Source organism: Sinohyriopsis cumingii, chromosome 17 (assembly GCF_028554795.1).
Source record: "Sinohyriopsis cumingii isolate HCF-2022 chromosome 17, ASM2855479v2, whole genome shotgun sequence".
Lineage (NCBI taxonomy): Eukaryota > Metazoa > Mollusca > Bivalvia > Unionida > Unionidae > Sinohyriopsis > Sinohyriopsis cumingii.
The window spans coordinates 87731606-87754663 of record NC_142977.1 but is presented as its reverse complement, the minus strand read 5'-3'; the positions used below and the strand labels follow the sequence as shown (position 1 = coordinate 87754663).

The 23058-nt window shown below is 35.3% G+C and overlaps 2 protein-coding genes across 4 annotated transcripts in view; one reads left to right on the top strand and one right to left on the bottom strand.

Moving 5' to 3' along the window:
• LOC149779383 (protein boule-like) overlaps window positions 1–14405 on the top strand; it is a 207236-nt gene extending 192831 nt beyond the window's left edge. Inside the window, exon 11 of the mRNA XM_089940024.1 lies at window positions 14208–14405. Within this exon, the coding sequence (XP_089796150.1) occupies window positions 14208–14216 (9 nt within the window). The 3' untranslated portion in view covers window positions 14217–14405. The remainder of the gene's footprint in view (window positions 1–14207) is intronic.
• The window catches only part of LOC149779382 (dynein heavy chain domain-containing protein 1-like), a 457419-nt gene that overhangs the window by 94221 nt on the left and 340140 nt on the right, over window positions 1–23058 (bottom strand). For all 3 annotated transcript variants that reach the window (XM_089940014.1, XM_089940015.1, XM_089940016.1), the window contains 7 exons: window positions 19154–19338; window positions 18251–18563; window positions 15808–16052; window positions 14712–14813; window positions 5452–5550; window positions 2687–2855; window positions 813–1027 (listed from right to left, as the gene is read on the bottom strand). In XM_089940014.1, coding sequence (XP_089796140.1) covers window positions 813–1027; window positions 2687–2855; window positions 5452–5550; window positions 14712–14813; window positions 15808–16052; window positions 18251–18563; window positions 19154–19338 — 1328 coding nt within the window. The remainder of the gene's footprint in view (window positions 1–812; window positions 1028–2686; window positions 2856–5451; window positions 5551–14711; window positions 14814–15807; window positions 16053–18250; window positions 18564–19153; window positions 19339–23058) is intronic.

The window sequence follows — 23058 nt, the reverse complement described above, 5'->3', positions numbered from 1 at the left end:
TTTTAGTGTATGAAAAATCAGAGGATATGAATAATGTTAATGTCAGAAGAATTAGAGCGTGAAAAATTAGAATGTATGAATAATTTTAGTGTATGAAGAATTAGAGTGTGAAAAATTAGAATGTATGAATAATTTTAGTGTATGAAAATTTATAATGCATGAACACATGACGTGTATGAAAAATTTGAAGGTAGGAAAAGCACAGATAACAATGTAGTATACTTTTATGTATGTTTCATTTTGGATTTAAAGAAAAATTGCATGCATTATACAATCATCAAAACTTAAGTAGTTTGCTATATTTAAAAAAATGCTAAATTGTAGTTATATGTAAACTTGTTCCAGTGTATAATTTAAAGACCAAGAGTGTCCTATTGAAAATATGAACTGTATATACCCACTTATAGACCCTAATCTGCCATCACATAATGCACCAGCAGATAAGAGTCTATGCTGTTTGTTCCACACATAAGTAACTGCAAAACACAGAACCGACAGTGCATCATGTGATGGCAGATCTGGGTCTATGCTGTTTGCAGTTGGATCTACCTTGTACATGAGATAATAGTCAGCTCCTTGGAGATAGACTGACAAACATGCACTGTAAAAACATGCACCTGAGAAAAATTACATTTTTGTTAATACTTAAATGTGGATTTCACAAGGGATTCTAGCGTTTCCAAAGAAGAATCATTGTTCATCAAGTCTTAAAATTTATGGTTTGTAGCAACAATGCAATTTGCAAAAATTGGTACATCACAAAATATAGTGAACTAATTGAAAATAATACCCATGGAGAAGACACTGGTTACCTTTAACAAGCTGAAGAACTGTGGCTGTGGTTCCTCAGCCAGGTGGTAATTCTGTAGTAGCAACCAGTACCCACTTTGTACACAATCCTCCAGTGCATGGCACACCTCTGCAATTTGACCCTTCACACCAAAGTTCATCACACGAACTTTTCCCTCCATTCCAACCTCCTTGGCAAGTCGCTTTACCTCATGAGCTGGGCTGACATAAGGAAGACCTGAAAGACAAAGTATTTTTTTTACTGAACAATATCATATACTAAGAAGATATCCACCAGATGAACGAGATTTTTCTTGTCAAAGTAAATATAAGTCACTTCCTTTATAATGATTTTACATACAAATTGTTCATTTTTGGGATTTGGTAAATATTTTATATATGAAAGTATATTTAACTCCATGGCATGTATTTTTCTTACAGTTTAAAGCAAATAATTGTTTCAACTGGAAATATAGCTACTGACAACTGTCAATCAGTAATTGTTATCAGTGACTACAGTAGACAGATAATATTTGTTAATCAGTGCCTAATTAAATCCATATTGGTGGTTCCAGCCTTTCCAACAACTAACCAAAGATAGAGCAGATACAATATATACTCTTTTATAAGATGAGTCCAACTGCAAACAACACAGTCCCAGATATGTTATTGCATGATGTGATGGCATATCTGGGTCTATGCAGCTTATCAGGAGTAGTCAATACAACAAACAGCATTGACCCTAATATATCAATGCATTATGCAACAGCAGATCAGAGTCTATCTTATCTGCAACTGGACTCAACTTATAAGAGAGCATATATAGTACTGTAAGAGTCTGAGCCAGAGGGCTGACATAAATTGATGAACAACTGATTTGAATCAATACAAATGTATTCGAAGAAAATACTCAGAAAAAGAATTTATTGCAAAATTATATAATGCTAAATTACTTTATTTTTACCTCAATCTCCTACATTCATATTTTAGAGTACATACCAGTTTAGCATCTTTTAGTGGCTTATTTATTTTATATTTTTTCTTTTTTTGCTTCAAAATAAACAAATAAGCCCAAAGACCCAAGTGTGGTAGGATACGACTGCAATGCCTATGATTTATTTTACACTGTCATTAAATTAAATTTCATTTAATAATCAAATACTCACTGAAAAAAGACTAAGAAAGAGTTAATATCTTGGCCATACTCTTGTACAATTGACAAACACTGGTTGTAATTATCTTTAAATAATGTGAAAGGGATGATGTGAAATGACTAAATGATGTACAACATTATATTGTCTCTTTCTATCCTTGCACATTCTCTTTCTCCTGAAAGATTCAGTAAATAATGTCAACACATATTTTTCAATGTTTGGAAGGATTTCAGTCAATCTGACCACTTGTAACATGTCAGTCTGATCACTTGTAACATGTCAATCTGACCACTTATAACATGTCAGTCTGATCACTTGTAACATGTCAGTCTGATCACTTGGAACATGTCAATCTGACCACTTGCAACATGTCAATCTGACCACTTGGAACATGTCTGTCTGATCACTTGTAACATTGCTTGAAAAAATAAACAACAAGCAGCAGGACTACTCAGAAAGATACTGTCTGTGTTCGTCTTCGTTAGAAATTGAAAAAAGGACAATAATAGCCATTTGTCTAAATACTCTGCAATTCAAATGACATTTGCAAATTAAGATAACAAAGTGCATAACTAAATGCTGAATGTAATTGTTAATTCAGTCAACACATCACATTTTTTATGAAAAGAAAATGTTCTGTGTCTCTCTTGAACTACTCTAAAATATTGTTACTTATAAAAAGTTTTACAAAAATGTTGAGATACTAATGTTTACTATGATGTAAAAAAGAAATTATTGAATACCTTTTGTGGCATCTGATGTATCATTGCTTTGTTTGTCAAGCGGCAGTATAAAGACCACAGGTGTGGTCTTGCTGCTGTAGTTGTACACTTCACGAATGTTGTAGTGGTCTGGAATAGTTCTGATGCTTCCTAACTCATATAGCACAATTGCCTGGGCCACCTCTGACAACTGGAAACAAAGACAATATTATGGTAAATCAACCTGAAATTTTCTTGAATTTAATGTAATATTTTGTAAGCAAGACAATTTAGAATGATCTTCAATACGTTATAACAAATGTATAAGACTGAAACTGTTTGTGGAGTTGACAAAATTTCTTGAGTTAAATTAGTGTAACAAATTTAGGATTCTACATAATGCAGTAAGAAAACTTCATCAATGAAAGTCCTCACATTTTGAATGCATAGGAAGTTATACTGTACTTTTTACTCTATGTGTCTTGTACGTAATACTAAAATTATAAAATGGTTAAATAAAAATTCATATTAAACAGCTACCTGAAAAATTCTGTCATTTTTGACTAGTTTTATTATCAAGAGGATATTTTGAGTAGATATAAGAAAATATTTCACAAGTGAAATGGAAACATTTTATTGTCACAAGTGATACAGGAATACAAAATATTTTCTTTTCACAAGTGAAATATTTCCTTTATAACCTCATGAGAAAAACTTATATTTTGTTTTTTCAATATATATTTTTGATGGAAAAAACATTTGATTGCATGGAATTTTTCCATTCTCTGCCAATGCAGTTACTATATTAATAAAACAAGTGCCAACATTTTTCAATAATTTAGGACAGTGATTTTTGAAAATTTACCTCTCTCATATAATGCTTAAAATTGTGTATTTTGTCAAATTAATTACTGTTTTCCTATGAAAATGAAGAGATTTTTAAAAATTTTTGTTAACACATATCTTGCACAGATCTACTGAACAATGTTGTAGGTGGGGTAGAATCATCACAGAATGGTTGGATCAACAGACATCTTAGCATAACATTTTTAAGTTTTAATGACTGTAAGTATATTTGTTAGGATTTCACTTAAGAATTTTGCTTATTTCTGCAATCTGTGGCTTTGGCAAGCTTTCATCATTTCTGGTAACACACTCTGCACCCAAAGTTTGATCATCATATAATTTTGGTTGGCAAACAACACTCTCCCATCCCCAATTTCCCCTTCATTTTCAAACATGTTTATGAGTGTGATAGGAGTTAAAATCCATAATTTAACAATTTTATGTTTAATCCAGAGTTTATCACATGTGATATACACGTAACAGTTATGGGTGACATTGAATATTGAAGAGAAACAGGTCATGTAATTTAAGTCAATGATAATTTTGTATGATACATCTGGAAAACTATTTTAAATAAGATATAGCTTGAAACCCTATCTTATATATTCACCTATAAGCCATATCTAATTGCATAGACCCAGATCTGCTGGTACATGATACACCAGAAGATAAGTGTCTACGCAGTTTGTTGGGACTATTCATAAGAAGAAAAAACACTGACTGTGATCTGCTGGTGTTTTATGCAATGGCAGAATATGGACCATGTCTTTGTAGTTAGACCCACATTATAAAATATGGACCATGACTTTGTAGTTAGACCCACATTATAAAATATGGACCATGTCTTTGTAGTTAGATCCACATTATAAAATATGGACCATGTCTTTGTAGTTATACCCACATTATAAAATATGGATCATGTCTTTGTAGTTACACCCACATTATAAAAGATGGACCATGTCTTTGTAGTTACACCCACATTATAAGCACGTATATATGGTGTCTGCTATTGTTTAGAGATTGTAATAATTTTTCTGATGGCACCACTTCATTCCTAAATAAATGAACACTGGGATATTTTAAAATATGTTCATCCTGATGGAGGGGTGGGAGTGGGAGAAGAAGAGAGAAAAAAAGAGGCTAATTTGTGGAAATATAACATACATCAAGGCAGATATATTTCCTAAATGGGAATAAATGTTGTCCTAGAACTGATATTTTTGTTTTGGTAATAGACACTACACTCAAATTTTGTGCAGTTTACAGTTAGCTAGTCTTATAAACAAGTATATATGGCATTGGACAACATCTGAGATTTTTAGGAATTGTAATACATGGTTTTGATAACTGAAATATAAAATTTGAATCTCACAAAATAGGTATAAAAGATTCCTCAAGGAAAATAACAGAAAGGTTTCTGTCATTGTCTATATAAGTAATGTTTCTTCAGATTTTGTCTTACGATGCCTTGATGAAAAATGTTAAATTCACTCAATTTACCTAGATGCAACTACTGCCAGCTGGTTCTCTCTCTCTCTCTCTCTCTCTCTCTCTCTATATATATATATATATATATATATATATATATATATATATATATATATATATATATGTGATGGATATGGGCTACAGTTAGAGCAATTTAAAAAACATATAATTCCTGACAGCCTAGCTTCCAGATCCAGTATTATAGACAAAGACATTATAATCAATTACTATAGGTGATTCCCCTGATGTTTTCATTAAGTGTCAATCAATACTCTGAAATGAACTCACTAAATTGGCTCATACAGATAGATACATTTCCAGTGAAGAAAAGGAAAAGGTAGAATCTTTAAAAAGAAATTTACACAGAATAAGGCATCATGTATTTATCATAATATGCATGAACATTGCCTTGGAAGATTAAGTATGACAGGGAAAGAGACAATACAAAATGAACAGTAGAGTAGGGCACATACCTTTTCTGGACAACAGAACTTCCAGAGTAAGCATTTTTGGAAGATGGACAGTTCTTGTAGAGTTGTGCCTGGTACAGGATTCATCAAAGCTACAGGGTGCTAAAAGAAAAGTCAATTAAACATACAATTATGGTTGCTGAATATTTCTGTAATTTCTGTAACTGAAAAATTGTGTTGCTTCAAAGTTCAGAGATTCAGAGGTTGTGTACTCATTACAGTACTTGTGATTTTTGTGAGCTATTTCTGAACACTGCTGAAACTTGTCTGCAGAAATCTTTGCCAGAATTTACAGCCATTGTAGGACTGGAAATGTATCAACACTTTATCATTAAAATTCCTATGCTGACAACTATATGAGTACAGTGAATGTCATATTAATTATATGCCACTGTTGAATACGTCTTCATGTAATCACTCAAATGGCATGGCTTGTTTAAGACATTATTGATAAATTGGTCTAAATAACCTTGATCTGTGGTCAAAGTATGTTGTCATAAATGAAACTTATTATGCAGAAACCATTAGAATTACCATGGTCCTGACCAATTCCTTTAAACCCCCAAACTCTATAAGTTTCTTTATTACCATAAGTGCAATCCATCAACAATGTTTAGTCAAGTAATCTGCTACAGGACAAACTTTATTCTGAAAAGCCCTTTCCTTTGAGTTGCAAATTGCAAAGACCTTTCCTTTTAGTTGCAATGACCTTTCCTTTGAGTTGCAAAGCCCTTTCCTTTGAGTTGCAAAGCCCTTTCCTTTGAGTTGTAATGACCTTTCCTTTGAGTTGCAAAGCCCTTTCCTTTGAGTTGCAATGACCTTTCCTTTGAGTTGCAAAGCCCTTTCCTTTGAGTTGCAATGACCTTTCCTTTGAGTTGCAAAGCCCTTTACTTTGAGTTGCAAAGCCCTTTCCTTTGAGTTGCAATGATCTTTCCTTTGAGTTGCAAAGCCCTTTCCTTTGAGTTGCAAAGCCCTTTCCTTTGAGTTGCAATGACCTTTCCTTTGAGTTGCAAAGCCCTTTCCTTTGAGTTGCAATGACCTTTCCTTTGAGTTGCAAAGCCCTTTCCTTTGAGTTGCAATGACCTTTCCTTTGAGTTGCAAAGCCCTTTCCTTTGAGTTGCAATGACCTTTCCTTTGAGTTGCAAAGCCCTTTCCTTTGAGTTGCAATGACCTTTCCTTTGAGTTGCAAAGCCCTTTCCTTTGAGTTGCAAAGCCCTTTCCTTTGAATTGCAATGACCTTTCCTTTGAGTTGCAAAGCCCTTTCCTTTGAGTTGCAATGACCTTTCCTTTGAGTTGCAATGACTTTTCCTTTGAGTTGCAAAGCCCTTTCCTTTGAGTCGCAATGACCTTTGCCTTTAACACCAAAATCAATAGGATTCTTTCTGACCCAAAGTGTAAGCCATCCACAAACTTTGGTGGAGTTACATGGTCAAGAACTGCAATTTTTGTGCAGAAACCATTTTAATTTTCAAGCACACGGACCTTGATGAATGATCTTTAGATTTAAAGTGCAATCCACCCCCCACAGTTTAGATCAAGTATGTAATGTAGAACCAACGATATTGTGCAAAAATAATTTGTTATTCTTTTAGTCACAGTGACTGTGATATTTGATCTTTTGACTATCAAACTGACAGGCTTCATCCATATCTCTTTACAAGCCATCCACAAAGTTTGGTCATGATCTGTAATGTAGAACTAATGTTACTGTATAGAAAACATTTTTCTGTTAGTTACAGTGAACTTGGACCTTTGAAATGTTGACCCCAAAATCAAGTCTTCCTCCTTATCCTGAGTGCAAGCCATCCTCAACATCTGGTCCACATCTGTGATGCAGAACTAATATTTTTGTATGGAAACCATTTTTAGTTCACATGACAGTATAAGCTTATCTAATATGGGTTTATATCATCAAAATCCTTGATGAGTTCAGTAATGAGTGGCAGCCATGAGGTAATCTTGAATCTGATTGGATGTCTTTGTTACCTTTCTGTGGCTGTATATCTGATCCAATTGTAATAAAATTTGGGATATATGACTATATTTTCAAGATTTTGGATGGGTTCAATAATGAGCAAGATCCACACATATTATGTAATCTTGCATCTGATTCGTTGAGCTTGTTACCATTCTGGAAATCATATTTCTGATCCAATTTTGACAAAATTTGGAATTTTTGCCTATATCATCAAGATCTTGGATAATTTTGATAATGAGCATGATCAAATCATATAAATGACATGATCTCCCATCAGGTTTAGCCAAACTTATTTTCACTCTGAAAGCCATAATTCCATTCTGATTTTGTCTGATATCATCAAGATATACAATTTTTGTATTATGAGTAAGATCGGCACGTAATAGTATAGTGATTTTGCATTATGACTGACTGAGCTTCTTTCCACTTAAGAGACTATATTTATTTATGACCAGAGTTTAATCAAACTTGGTAAATTGGCTAAAATCATCATGGTGTTAGATGATTTTACTATGGTCAAGACCTATGCATATATCTATGAAGTGGTTTCGCATTTATATTGATGGAAACAAGATGGCCACTATCGCTTAACCGGCTTGAAGCAGCTGTTCCGTTTTTTATTGCCGTTTTCATGATATTTGTGCTTGTTGCCTGTTTTCATCTACGTTATTGTGTTCATTATGTATTGGCTGTTAAATTCGTATGTGTTTCTTCATCTCCTTTGTTTGGAAATGAGAGCAATTAGACTTTTTCTCAGCTGTCTTGCTCCACTGTTTTTGAACAAACCGCCATCATGTGATACTCGCCAGTCAACCTGTTTATGCTACGATGGACCCTCATTAATTGCTTTAAATGATCACTCTTTGGCTCTCCACACTACATTGTGCTCTAGACTAAACGAACTGGGACTACATTCATCATTACCTAAATGTAAACAGAAGTGAAAAAAGAAACGTTGTTTCAAAGCTGGCCGGCATAGAACAGGAAGAAGAATTCCAGTTATGTCCCTTATTTCGGCTCAACAATTTAATCAATAAATAAAAATCGACCGTTAATTTAGATAACCTAATTCAAATCCCTATTAATTCGTCAACTTTTGTGTCAACTATCCAGGAGATACCTCTGGGTATTGCATTGTTTAATGCCCAGTCAGTAGGACCACCAGGAAATAGTTAATTTTATCAACGACCAGAATATTGACTTATTTTTCCTGACAGAAACATGGCTAAAAACATCAGGCGATGAGCCCAAGTGTGCGGATCTAACACCCACTGGTTACTCCATCAAGTCGTTCCCCCATAATTCTCAAGGAGGTGGAATTGCTGTCATCACAAAGAACACCATGATAAAACGTCTTAACTACACCACAACATTCAATTTCGACCACACATCGTTTCAACTAATCCAAACCACACTCACACTGGAGCAAAGGTCAGTCCATTTTTTCTGCCTATACTGCCCTCCTCCTAGTAGAAAAAACAAGCTGGCTGACTCTCTCTTTTTGGAGCAGTTTCCGAATCTCCTGGACTATGGAAATTTGATAAGTGGCAACCTGGTTATTCTTGGAGATTTCAACTTTCACTTTGACTGTCCCGGAAATCCAAATACATCAAAACTAATAGATTCCAATAATGTTTTCAACCTGAAACAGTCAGTTAACCAACCCACCCATAAATACAGTCACATTTTAGACTGGATTCTTCATAGACCTGATGATAACATTCTACAGTCCTCCCAGGTATCCCATGACCTTGCATCAGATCACCTCTGCATTATATGCCATCTTGATGTATCAGTCCCTAACCTTTCACCTTTATCTGCTACTAAGAGAAACTTCCATATGATAAATAGAACCAGACTAATGCACGACATCCAAGCTAACCTAACAACTTGCTTACCTCCTACCGCAGAAGAACTCGATAACTGCCTGCGTTCATTGCTTGACAAACATGCACCAGCTACCAAGTGCAGAGTATCAATTCAAAAGTGTTCTCCATGGTATAGCAGTGTTAGGGACCAGCTTCACGCTGCTAAAAGAGACCACCGTAAAGCTGAGAGGCTTTGGCTTTCCACCAGACTCACTACAGTAAAACCTGTCATGAGCGACCTCTGCTATGAGCGACCACCTGTCATTTCCGACCACAATCGTAATGCATGGATCGATTTTACTATATAAACGCTCTGTTATGGACGACCACCTGCTGAATGTGACCAGCGACCACAATTTCTTGGCAAAATATGCATTTTGACACTGCTATGAACGACTGCATCGCCAAAAAATCAAAACAGATTGACACCACTGACCTTAACTTAATCCTTTGTAAACACTAGAGCTCGGGATAAATGTAGTATGCAAACAAAGTACACATTAAATAACACTATAGTTGAACAACCATATATCTGGATAAACACCTCTAACCATCATTTAATCCTTTGTAACAAAGACTGCATAAATAGCAAAGATTGCTCTAATAAAGTATTTAAAAATAATTTGTCTTGCTACAGTACCAGTTTTGTGAAATTTACAACTCCAGCGTACGGTGTCATTTGTAAACTGCAGTAAACCAGACTAAAGTACATGTCACTAACTGCCATTGTAGTGCCGAAGTCATGTGAATAGCCAGTAAGAGTAACATCAAAGGGAGTAATGATGGATATACGCAGTCAATTTAGAGGTTTGTATTTTTTCTTTATCTTTATGAAAACTCACAAAACGCCGGTAGTCCTTATGTCCAAGTGAGAAATCGTTTGAAAGGGCTTCAGTGTTGGTTTGAGTACGTCGTTTGCTTTCCAGTTAATCCATAATGCCTGGAGGGTGAATGAGCTCATTGTCTTTAATACTAGTAAGTGAGAATCATTTCCGGATTTTTTTTAAATTATTTTTTATTTCTTTTGTTAGTGTTTCACCAAGCCACAATCTGTTTACGTGGGTGCAGATGGTCGGAACATTTGTTTATCGAGCTATAACGCTGTTGATTTAAACTTCGTCTCAGAATAAATGTATTGTTTCTTGATGAGTTAATTATGTCTTTTGGTTTCATTCATTGGTACATAATATATATTTATTCCACAATTCCCCAAAACCTGATCAAAACCGATAGTCTTTATAACGTCAACACTAATAACAACGGCAGAATCTCCGCTGAAAAAAAGAAACATTTTAACACTGGAAGAAAGGATTAATGTCATTGAAAGAAATTAAAAAGGCGAGACCACTCGCAAAATAGCAGTCAGCTTAAGCGTCGGTAAAACGCAAGTTCAAAATGTAATCAAAGACAAGAAGTCCATTAGAAACGAATGGCAGAAAGGTGCACAAGCACAGAGGAAATATGCCATGGCACGACGGACAGTTTATGGAGATCTGAACGAGCGAGTATGGGAGTGGTTTTGTGTTGCAAGGAGTAAAAAAGTACCAGTAAGTGGAAAGTTGATTCCGGAAAAGGCAATAATTGAGATACATGTTCAGACCAAATAGCTGAGTAAAACATGTCAACAAAGAAGTATAATGGATTTCTTTTAAAAAAACAAGTGAATAAGTGTATAAAATAAGATATATACATCATATCTAACCTTTCATTTTTTGTACATATTAATGTGATGTTGAAATATAAATTTTATTTTCATTGTTTGATAGATGTATATCTTTATTATACAAAGATATTTTGAGAGGAATGCATGCAATATTTAACAAGATTCATGAATAAAGGATATGATGCATGTACAGTGAGTATGGGTATTATTTATTTTTCAACAATGCTAACTATTGACCCTGAAAACCAGTCCATTTTCACACACCTCTTATGAGAGACCACCTGTCTTGAGAGACCGCTTTTGGTTGGCAGAAGGGGCGGTCTCTCATAACAGGTTTTACTGTATTCATAAGCAAATCTATGAAACCTCTAAGAAGACTATCACAAATATAGTCCATGCAGCAAAATCAGCCCACTACACTACTAAGATCATGGAAAGTTCCAGCTGCAAAGAGCTCATTGAGATTACTAACAAGCTAATGTCAAGGAACAAATCTACACCACTTCCAACTACTTCTCTCCAGTCGACATTCCCGACATGTTTGCAAATTTCTTCTGTGACAAAGTACAAACCATTAGAGTTAAGCCTGACACCACAATTTCAATTGACTCGTCATCACAATACAGTTAGGATACAGAATTTGAGCGGCAACCATTAGCAGCATTTGAACTTGTCTCTATAGATTTCGTACGTACAATCCTGATGAAGAGTACACCAAAGTCATGTGAACTTGATCCAATTCCAACATCACTGTTGCTTGAGTGCTTAGATCCAGTATTGCCTTCACTAACTGATGTTATTAATACCTCTCTCTCATCCGGGAAATTCCCATCATTTTTCAAAACTGCCATTGTAAAGCCTCTGCTGAAGAAACCAACACTTGACCATAATGATTTAAAGAACTACCACCCAGTTTCTAATCTCCCATTCATATAAAAAATCTTAGGAAAGGTTGTTCTATCCTAGCTTGTATCTCATCTAAATTCAAACAGTCTTTTTAGCAATGTACAATCTGCATATCGCCCTTGCCACAGTACTGAAACTACTCTTCTAAAAGTAGTTAATGACATTCTCTCTGCGTTGGATAGCGGAAAGATTGCAGTCCTCACCCTCCTTGATTTGTCTGCAGCATTTGGCACAATAGACCATGATATATTAGTTCACTGTCTCCAGCATGTATTTGGCATTCATGATACAGCCTTACTGTGGTTCAAGTCCTACTTGGTCAACAGGACACAAATTGTATCAGCAAATGGAATACACTTCAGCCTAGCTGATCTAGTGGTGTTCCACAGAGGTCTGTTCTTTGATATGTTCTCTTCATTCTGTACACTCAGTCACTCTCAAGTGTCATAGATCATCATCCAGTGTCTCACCAATTGTATGCTGATGACACCCAAATATACAAATCTAGCCACCCAACTGAAGCTGATGCTACCATCCAAGGTGTAGAGAGGTGCATTTCTGATGTGAAATCATGGATGACATGGAACAAGCTGCAGATGAATGATGATAAAACTGAGTCCATTCTGATCACAACACAAAGACTTTCTCATTCACATCCTTTACCTCAAACAATAAATATCAGCAATGCCAACATTAAATTCACACAATCAGTATGAACCCTATGTGTTACTCTGGACAGTACTCTCACATTGCACCAACATGTCATGAACATATGCAAGGCTGCATTTCTTGAGCTGAGACGCATCAGCTCAATTTGCAAATATCTTTCAGTTGATGCCACTAAAACACTTGTGTGTTCATTAGTACTTTCAAGACTGGACTATTGTAACTCAGTTCTGTCTGGTTCATCTCAATATCTGCTCCAGAAACTTCAAAAAGTTCAAAACACAGCTGCTCAGATCATACTTAGAGTACCAAGATCAGAGCACACCTCTCTGCTGCTCTGTACCCTACACTGGCTATCCATTCAATCCAGAATCAAACACAAAATTTGTTCTCTGTGCTACACTTCACTGTCAGACTCTAGTCCAACAAACCTATCCGACCTCACCCATGTGTACACACCAGTAAGATACTTATGCTCCTCTTCTGATAATCGTATACTCATTATTCCCACTATGAAAACAAAGTCATATGGACAGATTTCTTTTGCATACCAGGGCCCAGCAACGTGGAATGAATTGCCCACTGAACTTAGACACAAAGACACAGTGCAAGAACAAACTTAATGATCCAATAATGTTTCCTACCTTAAATATTCTCAGCATGTTTTTTAATGTTTTCTAATTTCATGGTGTTTGTTTTTGTAATCATATCATTACATCATTATGTTTTTTATCTTATAGGTGTTGTCTAATGTTGTAAAGCACTTAGAGTTTCTGAAGATTAGGCGCTATACAAAGTCCTCATTATTATTATTATTATTATTATTATTATTATTATATGAAGATTCTGTTACCACTTGAGAGTCTGTATTTTTATAGGATTCTGATCAGACTTGGCAAACAGGCCTTAGTATCATGAAGATCATGGTTGAGGATGGTTTTGAGTGAAATTTAGACCTATTATTTAATATAACCTTGCATCTGATTGGATGAGTTTGTAAATAGTCCAGCAACTGTATTTGTTGTCAGATTCTGATGAAACTTGTTAAATAGTCATATATTATCAAAATGTTAGATCACTTTGATTAGGAGCATGATCTAGGGATATTAATGACACATGTAACTTTGTATCTGATGGATGAGCTTGTTATCACTCTAGAGACCGAAGTCCAATCAAAGTTTGCTTATATTATCATTGTTATAGGAAGGTTTTGTCATCTAAAAGATCAGTGCATTTTAATGAAATATCTTGTATGTAATTCGTTGAGCTTCTTACCTCTATATCTGCAGACTATATCTCTCATCTGATTTCAATAAAACTCAAAAAGTGGGTTTACATCATTAGGATCTTAGATGACTTCAATTAGGAACAAGAGACTGCATAATAATCATGCAGTTATGTCTTTTAAAATGGATATAGAAAAATAGGTAAAATCAGCACAATACAACATAAGCCTGCTTAGTGAAATGGTCAACTGTTAAACTATGTAAACCAGGTGACAGATGCCATGCCTAGTTGTGCCTTTTGTTTTTCTTTCAGTCACCTTCATCTTAAATCCTTAAATGCCAAAATAGAAAGCCTTTCTTTTTACAAGAGTTTAAAGTCATCTATGAAGTTTGGTCCAATTCTGTGATGTAGAAATAATGTTATTAAAATATTTGTCCTCTTTCATTCACAGTGGCTTTGACCTTCTGACCCTGAAATTGATCGGCTTCTTCCTTACCTCTAGTGCAAGCCAAAGTTTTGTAATGGTGGAAACCGTAAGTTATTTTGCAGAAATTAAACTGGAAACAGAAGGATAGATTGTGGACTTAAAAATGAATATGGATTAGTTGGTCATTACAGGTAGCTGAAGAAAAATGACTTAATAATGAAACATAATTTTTAACTTTATTAAGTACATCTAAATGCACCACCCATCTTTTTGCCTTGTTGGCCAGACAAAAATTATGTTAGAATTAATTTGAAACAAAAATTTCTGTATAATTATATTTTACAAAAAATTATCACCTCTTTGCAAAAAGCATTTCTTCCTCTTTTCAATACCATCATTATTATGACAATTTATGGAAAATCATTCACAATCATACCTATTTCTCTTATTTCTAATGGCTAAATTTTGTATGGAAAAGACAAGACACACATCACCCAATGTGGGCATGGATAATCATATCTACAGTACCTGGAAGTACTCCTCCCACTGGCTGCAGTTGTGAATCAGCGACTTGGCCAGTCCATGGAATGGGTGATGAAGCTGCTCCAGAATTATACAGTCCACCCAGGCCTGAAATGTACAAAACCAAAATGAACATACACAATATATGGGATAAATTCTAAATCTGGCAAAATAATGAGTAAAATAGGAAATCTCTCTATGCAAATCATGATTTTAATCATGGATAGGCAACAGAAAAATCTCCAAGAAATAAAGCAAGAATTATGTTTCAGAAGTGTCACTTGTGTACAGTTAATATGGACTTCAGTGAAAATAAACCCACAGCAAATAGTTGCATATGTATGTCATACATGTCAGGAAAAGGACACAAATTTAACATATAGTATAATTTAACAATATTTCAGCAAAAAATTAACACTTGACAAATTCAGTAAGTATGGCATATCTGCTCAATACAGTTTTGTGATTGATTGCTTAACATACTGCCTTATATCACAGCCTTTATTTTTCAAAACGTTTTACAACTTGCCTTTTAACTTTCAACTTGAACAGAGTTGTTGCAAATATAAAGTACTACCACTCCATTATTGGATGAAGGAAAGAGCTACAATGCAAAATACAATTTCATATAATTTGTCCATGCTAAGAGAGAGATAGAGAGAGAATGCATACTGAAGTGACCTAGTGGTTAGAGCATCCGCCTTGGATGCAGGAAGTCGTGGGATCGATCCCCAGCTGAGTCATACCAAAGACTTACAAAAATGGTACTAACAGTTACCTTGCTTGGCGCTCAGCATTAAGAGATTTGTGTTAGGACTGGTCAGCCTGGTGTCAGGATAATGTGACTGGGTGGGACATCATGCTACATGTCTACAGCATGATGCCCCAGTGTTAGACATCACTATAAACTGCCACACTGCAGACATCATAGCAATATGACTGAAAAATTGTTAAAGTTACATCAAAAAATCAAATTTAAAAACGCACACATACTGAAGTATGACATTATTTTGATTAACAGAACTGATGAACCAATGCTGAGATTACCTAAATAAATTAAAAAAATACCTAAATAAATAAACGTATAAGTAATGAACTTTACCTGATTTTTCATCCAAACTGGTTTATGCTCCATAAGAAGTGTTTCATCTATTCCATGCTTGTCAAAACCATTCAAAAACAGACTGAGCTCCTTTGTTGAACATTTTCGGACAATCCGCATCCTCTCCAGAGATACAAGCAGCTGTAGCAGTAGAAAATGCTGCTCAAACATCATCAGAGATACATAGCTGAATATGGATAAATAAATGGCATCTGACAACTCCCTTGCTCTTGCTGATGGGGCTCCTGAAAAGCAAAGCAAAATTTATCAAACACCATACCATATATACTTGCTTATAAGTCAAGTCTAACTCATGTGCTGTCACATAATGTGCCAAAAGATCTTGGTCTATGCAGTTCGTTATGAGCAATCAGTAGAACAAATAACATAGACCCTGTTCTGCCAGCATATTATGTGATATCAAATCAGGATCTGCAGTTGACAAGTGAGAAATAGATGTTAATTATGCAGGATAGATGTATAAGAAAGGAATAACCTTGATTCTAAATGCATACAATTAAAACATGTATAAGAAAGGAATGTGTGTATAGTTGTTTTTAGATTTGTAATGTGGCATAAACAATTTGAGTCAGACTGCTATGATGTATACAATTAAAACAATTGTATAAGAAAGGAATAACTCTGATTCTAGATGCATGCAATTAATTTTTGAGGCATACACTTTTTCAAAAATCAAATGTACCACTCAGAATTGCATTGTTGGTTACTGAAGACGAGGAAAGTACTGTCAGGTAAAAGGTGAGTAGCCACATAAATAGGAAAAGTCTGACATTTAGCAAAATATGATTTCAAATTGTCACTGCACAGATAAGACGTATTCTGTAAACTTGATTTTATATGCGTGCATTAATAGACATTTTCAAATGTAGCCTGAAATTTGTAGCAAGTGCTAGTTTTTAGACATGTACCTGATGATGTAGACAAAATATGGCACCTTATGGAAAAGAAACTTACAGATCCGAAGCAGATGATACTTCAGTTAGCTAAGAAAGTTTTAAGTGATAGAAAAAATACATACAATAACCAGAATATCACATTCAACAACTCAGAAATGTTTCAAAAAATTTACAAACAGGAGCCCACAGAAGAAAAGAAACAAGTGGGGTGACCAAAAATAGGGAGCAAAAGGGGTGATTAAGTATCTTCTTATTCATTACAGTTTTAAACAATCTTTCCAGGACCTGATTTTAATGAGTCTGTATTTCTAGAAGCACTGCCAAAAGAAGATTACGATGTTTAGGGTTTGGAAGATGCACTGAAAGGAAGTAAAGTATGTTATCTCAATGGAATCATGCATCATATGCTTCATGGTGTAAATAAAGCCATAAAAGAAAAATTTGAAAACAAGGTCAAGAGTAACTTTTAGCAATGTAATTAAAGATATTGTCGGATATGGATTGAAAGATTACATTTAGAGAAAACCCAATAAAAAATGGCACAGTGTTTTATATTGGTACACATTCACCATTCAAAAACATTTTGGTAGTGTATTCAGGGTGAATAATCTCAAACAGTGTTGGAGATCTGACAATGATTGAGGCTTTGTTAATACTGACAAGTGTATCAGTATCTCTGATGAAAATTTATGGCCAGTTACTTCAAAAGAATTTCCAAATGAGAAATTATTCTTCCAGGAGGATGGTGTATGTCCCATGTTTCTAGAAGGTCAAATCAGTGGGAAAATTTATAAAACACTGAATCCCTAACATGGCCAACATAGATCCCAAACCTCAAAGTTATGAGGATATATGGTAGACAGTTAAATCCAAGCTTGAAAAAAATCAACATGAAAAATAAATCTAGGGGGAATCTTTTTCATGTCATTCTGGAAAAATGGATCTTACTAAACGATCTTGTTCTACTGATTACTCCTAACAAACTGCATAGACCCAGATCTGCAGGTGAATAATTGTATAAGAATATGTCACCTATGAACCTGAAATTTACCTACAGATATATTTACAACAAGTTCTGGCCTGCAAAGTTTTGTGGTTTTCAGTAACTAAATCCCATCTGTCAAGAGATACATAATGATATTAAACTAGTAAACTGCATCAGATCTTTAGCTTTGAATTCATTCCTAACATTATACAATTATTAAATCTGAATGAATTAAATCAAGTTATGTGAAAATCGATTGTTGCTAATTTTTAACCATGCTGACATATTCAATTTCACAAATCTTCCCATTCCCACCCAAGCTAGCATATAATAATACAGTAAAACCTGTCTTGAAAGACCACTGCTATGTGAGACCACCTGTCTTGAGAGACCACATTCTCAATGCACAAATTTATTGATTGTATAACATTGTGACCTGTTATGAGAGACCATAATTTTTTGGCAGATGAGGTGGTCTTTCAAGACAGGTTCTTCTGTATATCACTAAACAAATTTCTGTAAATTTCTATTTTGTAATTACCTAGGCTTCCTTTGCCTCTGTCTCGTGCCTTCAAAATGCTTTTAAACATCTCCACATACTTGTAAAATGGCAGGTAGTAGTATGAGTGGAGTACGCTCATTTTCTTGATCATGTTGTACAGCATAGCACACTCCATTATCATTGGGATGTAGTGAGCAAATTTCTCTTCCAGATGGTCACCCATGTAGCGAGTTTCCTCAAGAATCATCTTGTTATGCTCAATCTCCTTCTGACAGTTAATAAGGGATTCCAGCATTGTCTGATCTTCCAGTATGGGGCCTGTAAGGTTCAGTGTCTTCTCTCGAATAAGCTCCTGTTTATCATAACCAGGAAAACAAGTGCTTGTTAAATGTGTCCTTGGCCAATCAAGTCATAGTTACATCAGAAAAAATTAAACTGGGTATCTATTAGAATAGCTATGGTATGTAATAACTATGGCATGTTACCGTGTGGCTTATTACATTTTTATTATTTGGTTTCAGCAGTTTTTTAGGATGGTCAGCTTGACATGCCTTTTCTTTGATATGAAAAAGCATCTTCCTGTTACCTAAGACCACCAGTATTTTTTGTAGCAATTTTTGTGTTCAAATTAGTGTTGCTTTCGGCATCATCATCATCATCCTTATTATGAATTTTATTTTATTATTATTATTATTACTATTACTATTATTATTATTAATATTACTATTATTATTATTAATATTACTATTATTATTAATATTACTATTATTATTATTACTATTACTATTATTATTATTAATATTACTATTATTATTATTACTATTAACTGGAACCCAAATCCACGATGTGTTGGTCCTAAGTCTGCCATATCTTCCACTATGACAAAATACATCTAATCTTTAAACAGTCAAGCTAAAACTAATTTGTTTTCTTAATACTGACATGTTCTTGATGCAGTCGTTGACGGTGGAGTATGATGTCAGTCTCATTGGATCTCTTCTGTCCCTCAAACTCTTTTCTCTCAATTTTCATGGTCTCATGCAGCAGGTGGTTGATAATGGCTTCATCACTCAGTGCCATGTTGATAATACACATTCTCTGTATCGGGATACTGTGAAGGCCATCACCTACAACATGAAATACATACTGCATCACTTTAAGGGAAAGATTACAAGTAGTGATAACAATAACAATTAAACTCAGTAAATATAAAACAGAACTAGTTTAACCACTGATAAAAAAGACTGACAAAGCACTCAAGAAATGCATATGAAAACAACAGTACATTATCAAGGGAATTTAGAAACGGTGAAAAGTTACAGGTTTGCACTAACACATCCTTCTGAAGATTTTGAAACCAAGAGTCTACATGAACTTTCCTGCAAATTTAGCTGTGCATCATGGGATCATTAACTGTTGACCTCTATGTAAATGAACCACTATATGGCTATCTGAATAAACATAGAAAGCCAGAAAACCTGTAGTAAAAGTACTTCCCTGAAAGCCAGAAAACCTGAAGTAAACGTACTCCCTGAAAGCCAGAAAACCTGTAGTAAATGTACTTCCTTGAAAGCCAGAAGACCTGTAGTAAATGTACCTCTCTGAAAGCCAGAAAACCTGTAGTAAATGTACTTCCCTGAAAGCCAGAAAACCTGAAGTAAACGTACTCCCTGAAAGCCAGAAAACCTGTAGTAAATGTACTTCCTTGAAAGCCAGAAGACCTGTAGTAAATGTACCTCTCTGAAAGCCAGAAAACCTGTAGTAAATGTACTTCCCTGAAAGCCAGAAAACCTGAAGTAAACTTACTCCCTGAAAGCCAGAAAACCTGTAGTAAATGTACTTCCCTGAAAACCAGAAAACCTGTAGTAAAAGTACTTCCCTGAAAGCCAGAAAACCTGAAGTAAATGTACTTCCCTGAAAACCAGAAAACCTGTAGTAAAAGTACTTCCCTGAAAGCCAGAAAACCTGAAGTAAATGTACTTCCTTGAAAGCCAGAAGACCTGTAGTAAATGTACCTCTCTGAAAGCCAGAAAACCTGTAGTAAATGTACTTCCCTGAAAACCAGAAAACCTGTAGTAAAAGTACTTCCCTGAAAGCCAGAAAACCTGAAGTAAATGTACTTCCCTGAAAACCAGAAAACCTGTAGTAAAAGTACTTCCCTGAAAGCCAGAAAACCTGAAGTAAATGTACTTCCTTGAAAGCCAGAAGACCTGTAGTAAATGTACTTCTCTGAAAGCCAGAAAACCTGTAGTAAATGTACTTCCCTGAAATCCAGAAAACCTGAAGTAAATGTACTCCCTGAAAGCCAGAAAACCTGTAGTAAATGTACTTCCCTGAAAGCCAGAAAACCTGAAGTAAACGTACTCCCTGAAAGCCAGAAAACCTGTAGTAAATGTACTTCCTTGAAAGCCAGAAGACCTGTAGTAAAAGTACTTCCCTGAAAGCCAGAAAACCTGAAGTAAACGTACTCCCTGAAAGCCAGAAAACCTGTAGTAAATGTACTTCCTTGAAAGCCAGAAGACCCGTAGTAAATGTACCTCTCTGAAAGCCAGAAAACCTGTAGTAAATGTACTTCCCTGAAAGCCAGAAAACCTGAAGTAAACATACTCCCTGAAAGCCAGAAAACCTGCAGTAAATGTACTTCCCTGAAAGCCAGAAAACCTGCAGTAAATGTACTTCCTTGAAAGCCAGAAAACCTGTAGTAAATGTACCTATCTGAAAGCCAGAAAACCTGTAGTAAATGTACTTCCCTGAAAGCCAAAAAACCTGAAGTAAACGTACTCCCTGAAAGCCAGAAAACCTGTAGTAAATGTACTTCCTTGAAAGTCAGAAAACCTGTAGTAAAAGTACTTCCCTGAAAGCCAGAAAACCTGAAGTAAACGTTCTCACTGAAAACCAGAAAACCTGTAGTAAATGTACTTCCTTGAAAGTCAGAAAACCTGCATTAAATGTACTTCCTTGAAAGCCAGAAAACCTGAAGTAAATGTACTTATCTGAAAGCCAGAAAACCTGTAGTAAATGTACTTCCTTGAAAGCCAGAAAATCTGTAGTAAATGTGTTTCCTTGAAAGCCAGAAGACCTGTAGTAAATGTACCTCTCTGAAAGCCAGAAAACCTGTAGTAAATGTACTTCCCTGAAAGCCAGAAAACCTGAAGTAAACGTACTCCCTGAAAGCCAGAAAACCTGTAGTAAATGTACTTCCTTGAAAGCCAGAAGACCTGTAGTAAATGTACCTCTCTGAAAGCCAGAAAACCTGTAGTAAATGTACTTCCCTGAAAACCAGAAAACCTGTAGTAAAAGTACTTCCCTGAAAGCCAGAAAACCTGAAGTAAACATACTCCCTGAAAGCCAGAAAACCTGAAGTAAATGTACTCCCTGAAAGCCAGAAAACCTGTAGTAAATGTACTTCCCTGAAAGCCAGAAAATCTGAAGTAAACGTACTCCCTGAAAGCCAGAAAACCTGTAGTAAATGTACTTCCCTGAAAGCCAGAAGACCTGTAGTAAATGTACTTCCCTGAAAGCCAGAAAACCTGCAGTAAATGTACTTCCTTGAAAGCCAGAAAACCTTTAGTAAATGTACCTATCTGAAAGCCAGAAAACCTGAAGTAAATGTACTTCCCTGAAAGCCAAAAAACCTGAAGTAAACGTACTCCCTGAAAGCCAGAAAACCTGTAGTAAATGTACTTCCTTGCAAGTCAGAAAACCTGCATTAAATGTACTTCCTTGAAAGCCAGAAAACCTGAAGTAAATGTACTTATCTGAAAGCCAGAAAACCTGTAGTAAATGTACTTCCTTGAAAGCCAGAAAATCTGTAGTAAATGTGTTTCCTTGAAAGCCAGAAAACCTGTAGTAAATGTACCTCTCTGAAAGCCAGAAACCTGTAGTAAATGTACTTCCCTGAAAGCCAGAAAACCTGAAGTAAAAGTACTCCCTGAAAGCCAGAAAACCTATAGTAAATGTACTTCCTTGAAAGCCAGAAAACCTGAAGTAAATGTACTTATCTGAAAGCCAGAAAACCTGTAGTAAATGTACTTCCTTGAAAGCCAGAAAATCTGTAGTAAATGTGTTTCCTTGAAAGCCAGAAAACCTGTAGTAAATGTACCTCTCTGAAAGCCAGAAAACCTGAAGTAAAAGTACTCCCTGAAAGCCAGAAAACCTATAGTAAATGTACTTCCTTGAAAGCCAGAAAACCTGTAGCAAATGTACTTCCCTGAAAGCCAGAAAACCTGAAGTAAAAGTACTCCCTGAAAGCCAGAAAACCTATAGTAAATGTACTTCCTTGAAAGCCAGAAAACCTGTAGTAAATGTACTTCCCTGAAAGCCAGAAAACCTGAAGTAAAAGTACTCCCTGAAAGCCAGAAAACCTATAGTAAATGTACTTCCTTGAAAGCCAGAAAACCTGTAGCAAATGTACTTCTTTGAAAGCCAGAAAACCTGAAGTAAATGTAGCTCCCTGAAAGCCAGAAAACCTATAGTAAATGTACCTCTCTGAAAGCCAGAAAACCTGTAGTAAATGTACTTCCTTGAAAGCCAGAAAACCTGTAGTAAATGTACTTCCCTGAAAACCAGAAGACCTGTAGTAAATGTACTTATCTGAAAGCCAGAAAACCTGTAGTAAATGTACTTCCTTGAAAGCCAGAAAACCTGTAGTAAATGTACTTCCTTGAAAGCCAGAAGACCTGTAGTAAATGTACTTCTCTGAAAGCCAGAAAACCTGTAGTAAATGTACTTCCTTGAAAGCCAGTAAACCTGTAGTAAAGGTACTGCCTCTATGTACTGATAATGTCTAGTTTTCTGCCACAGCTGATGTAATTTCAACTAATTTTAAAATATATATACAGTGTATA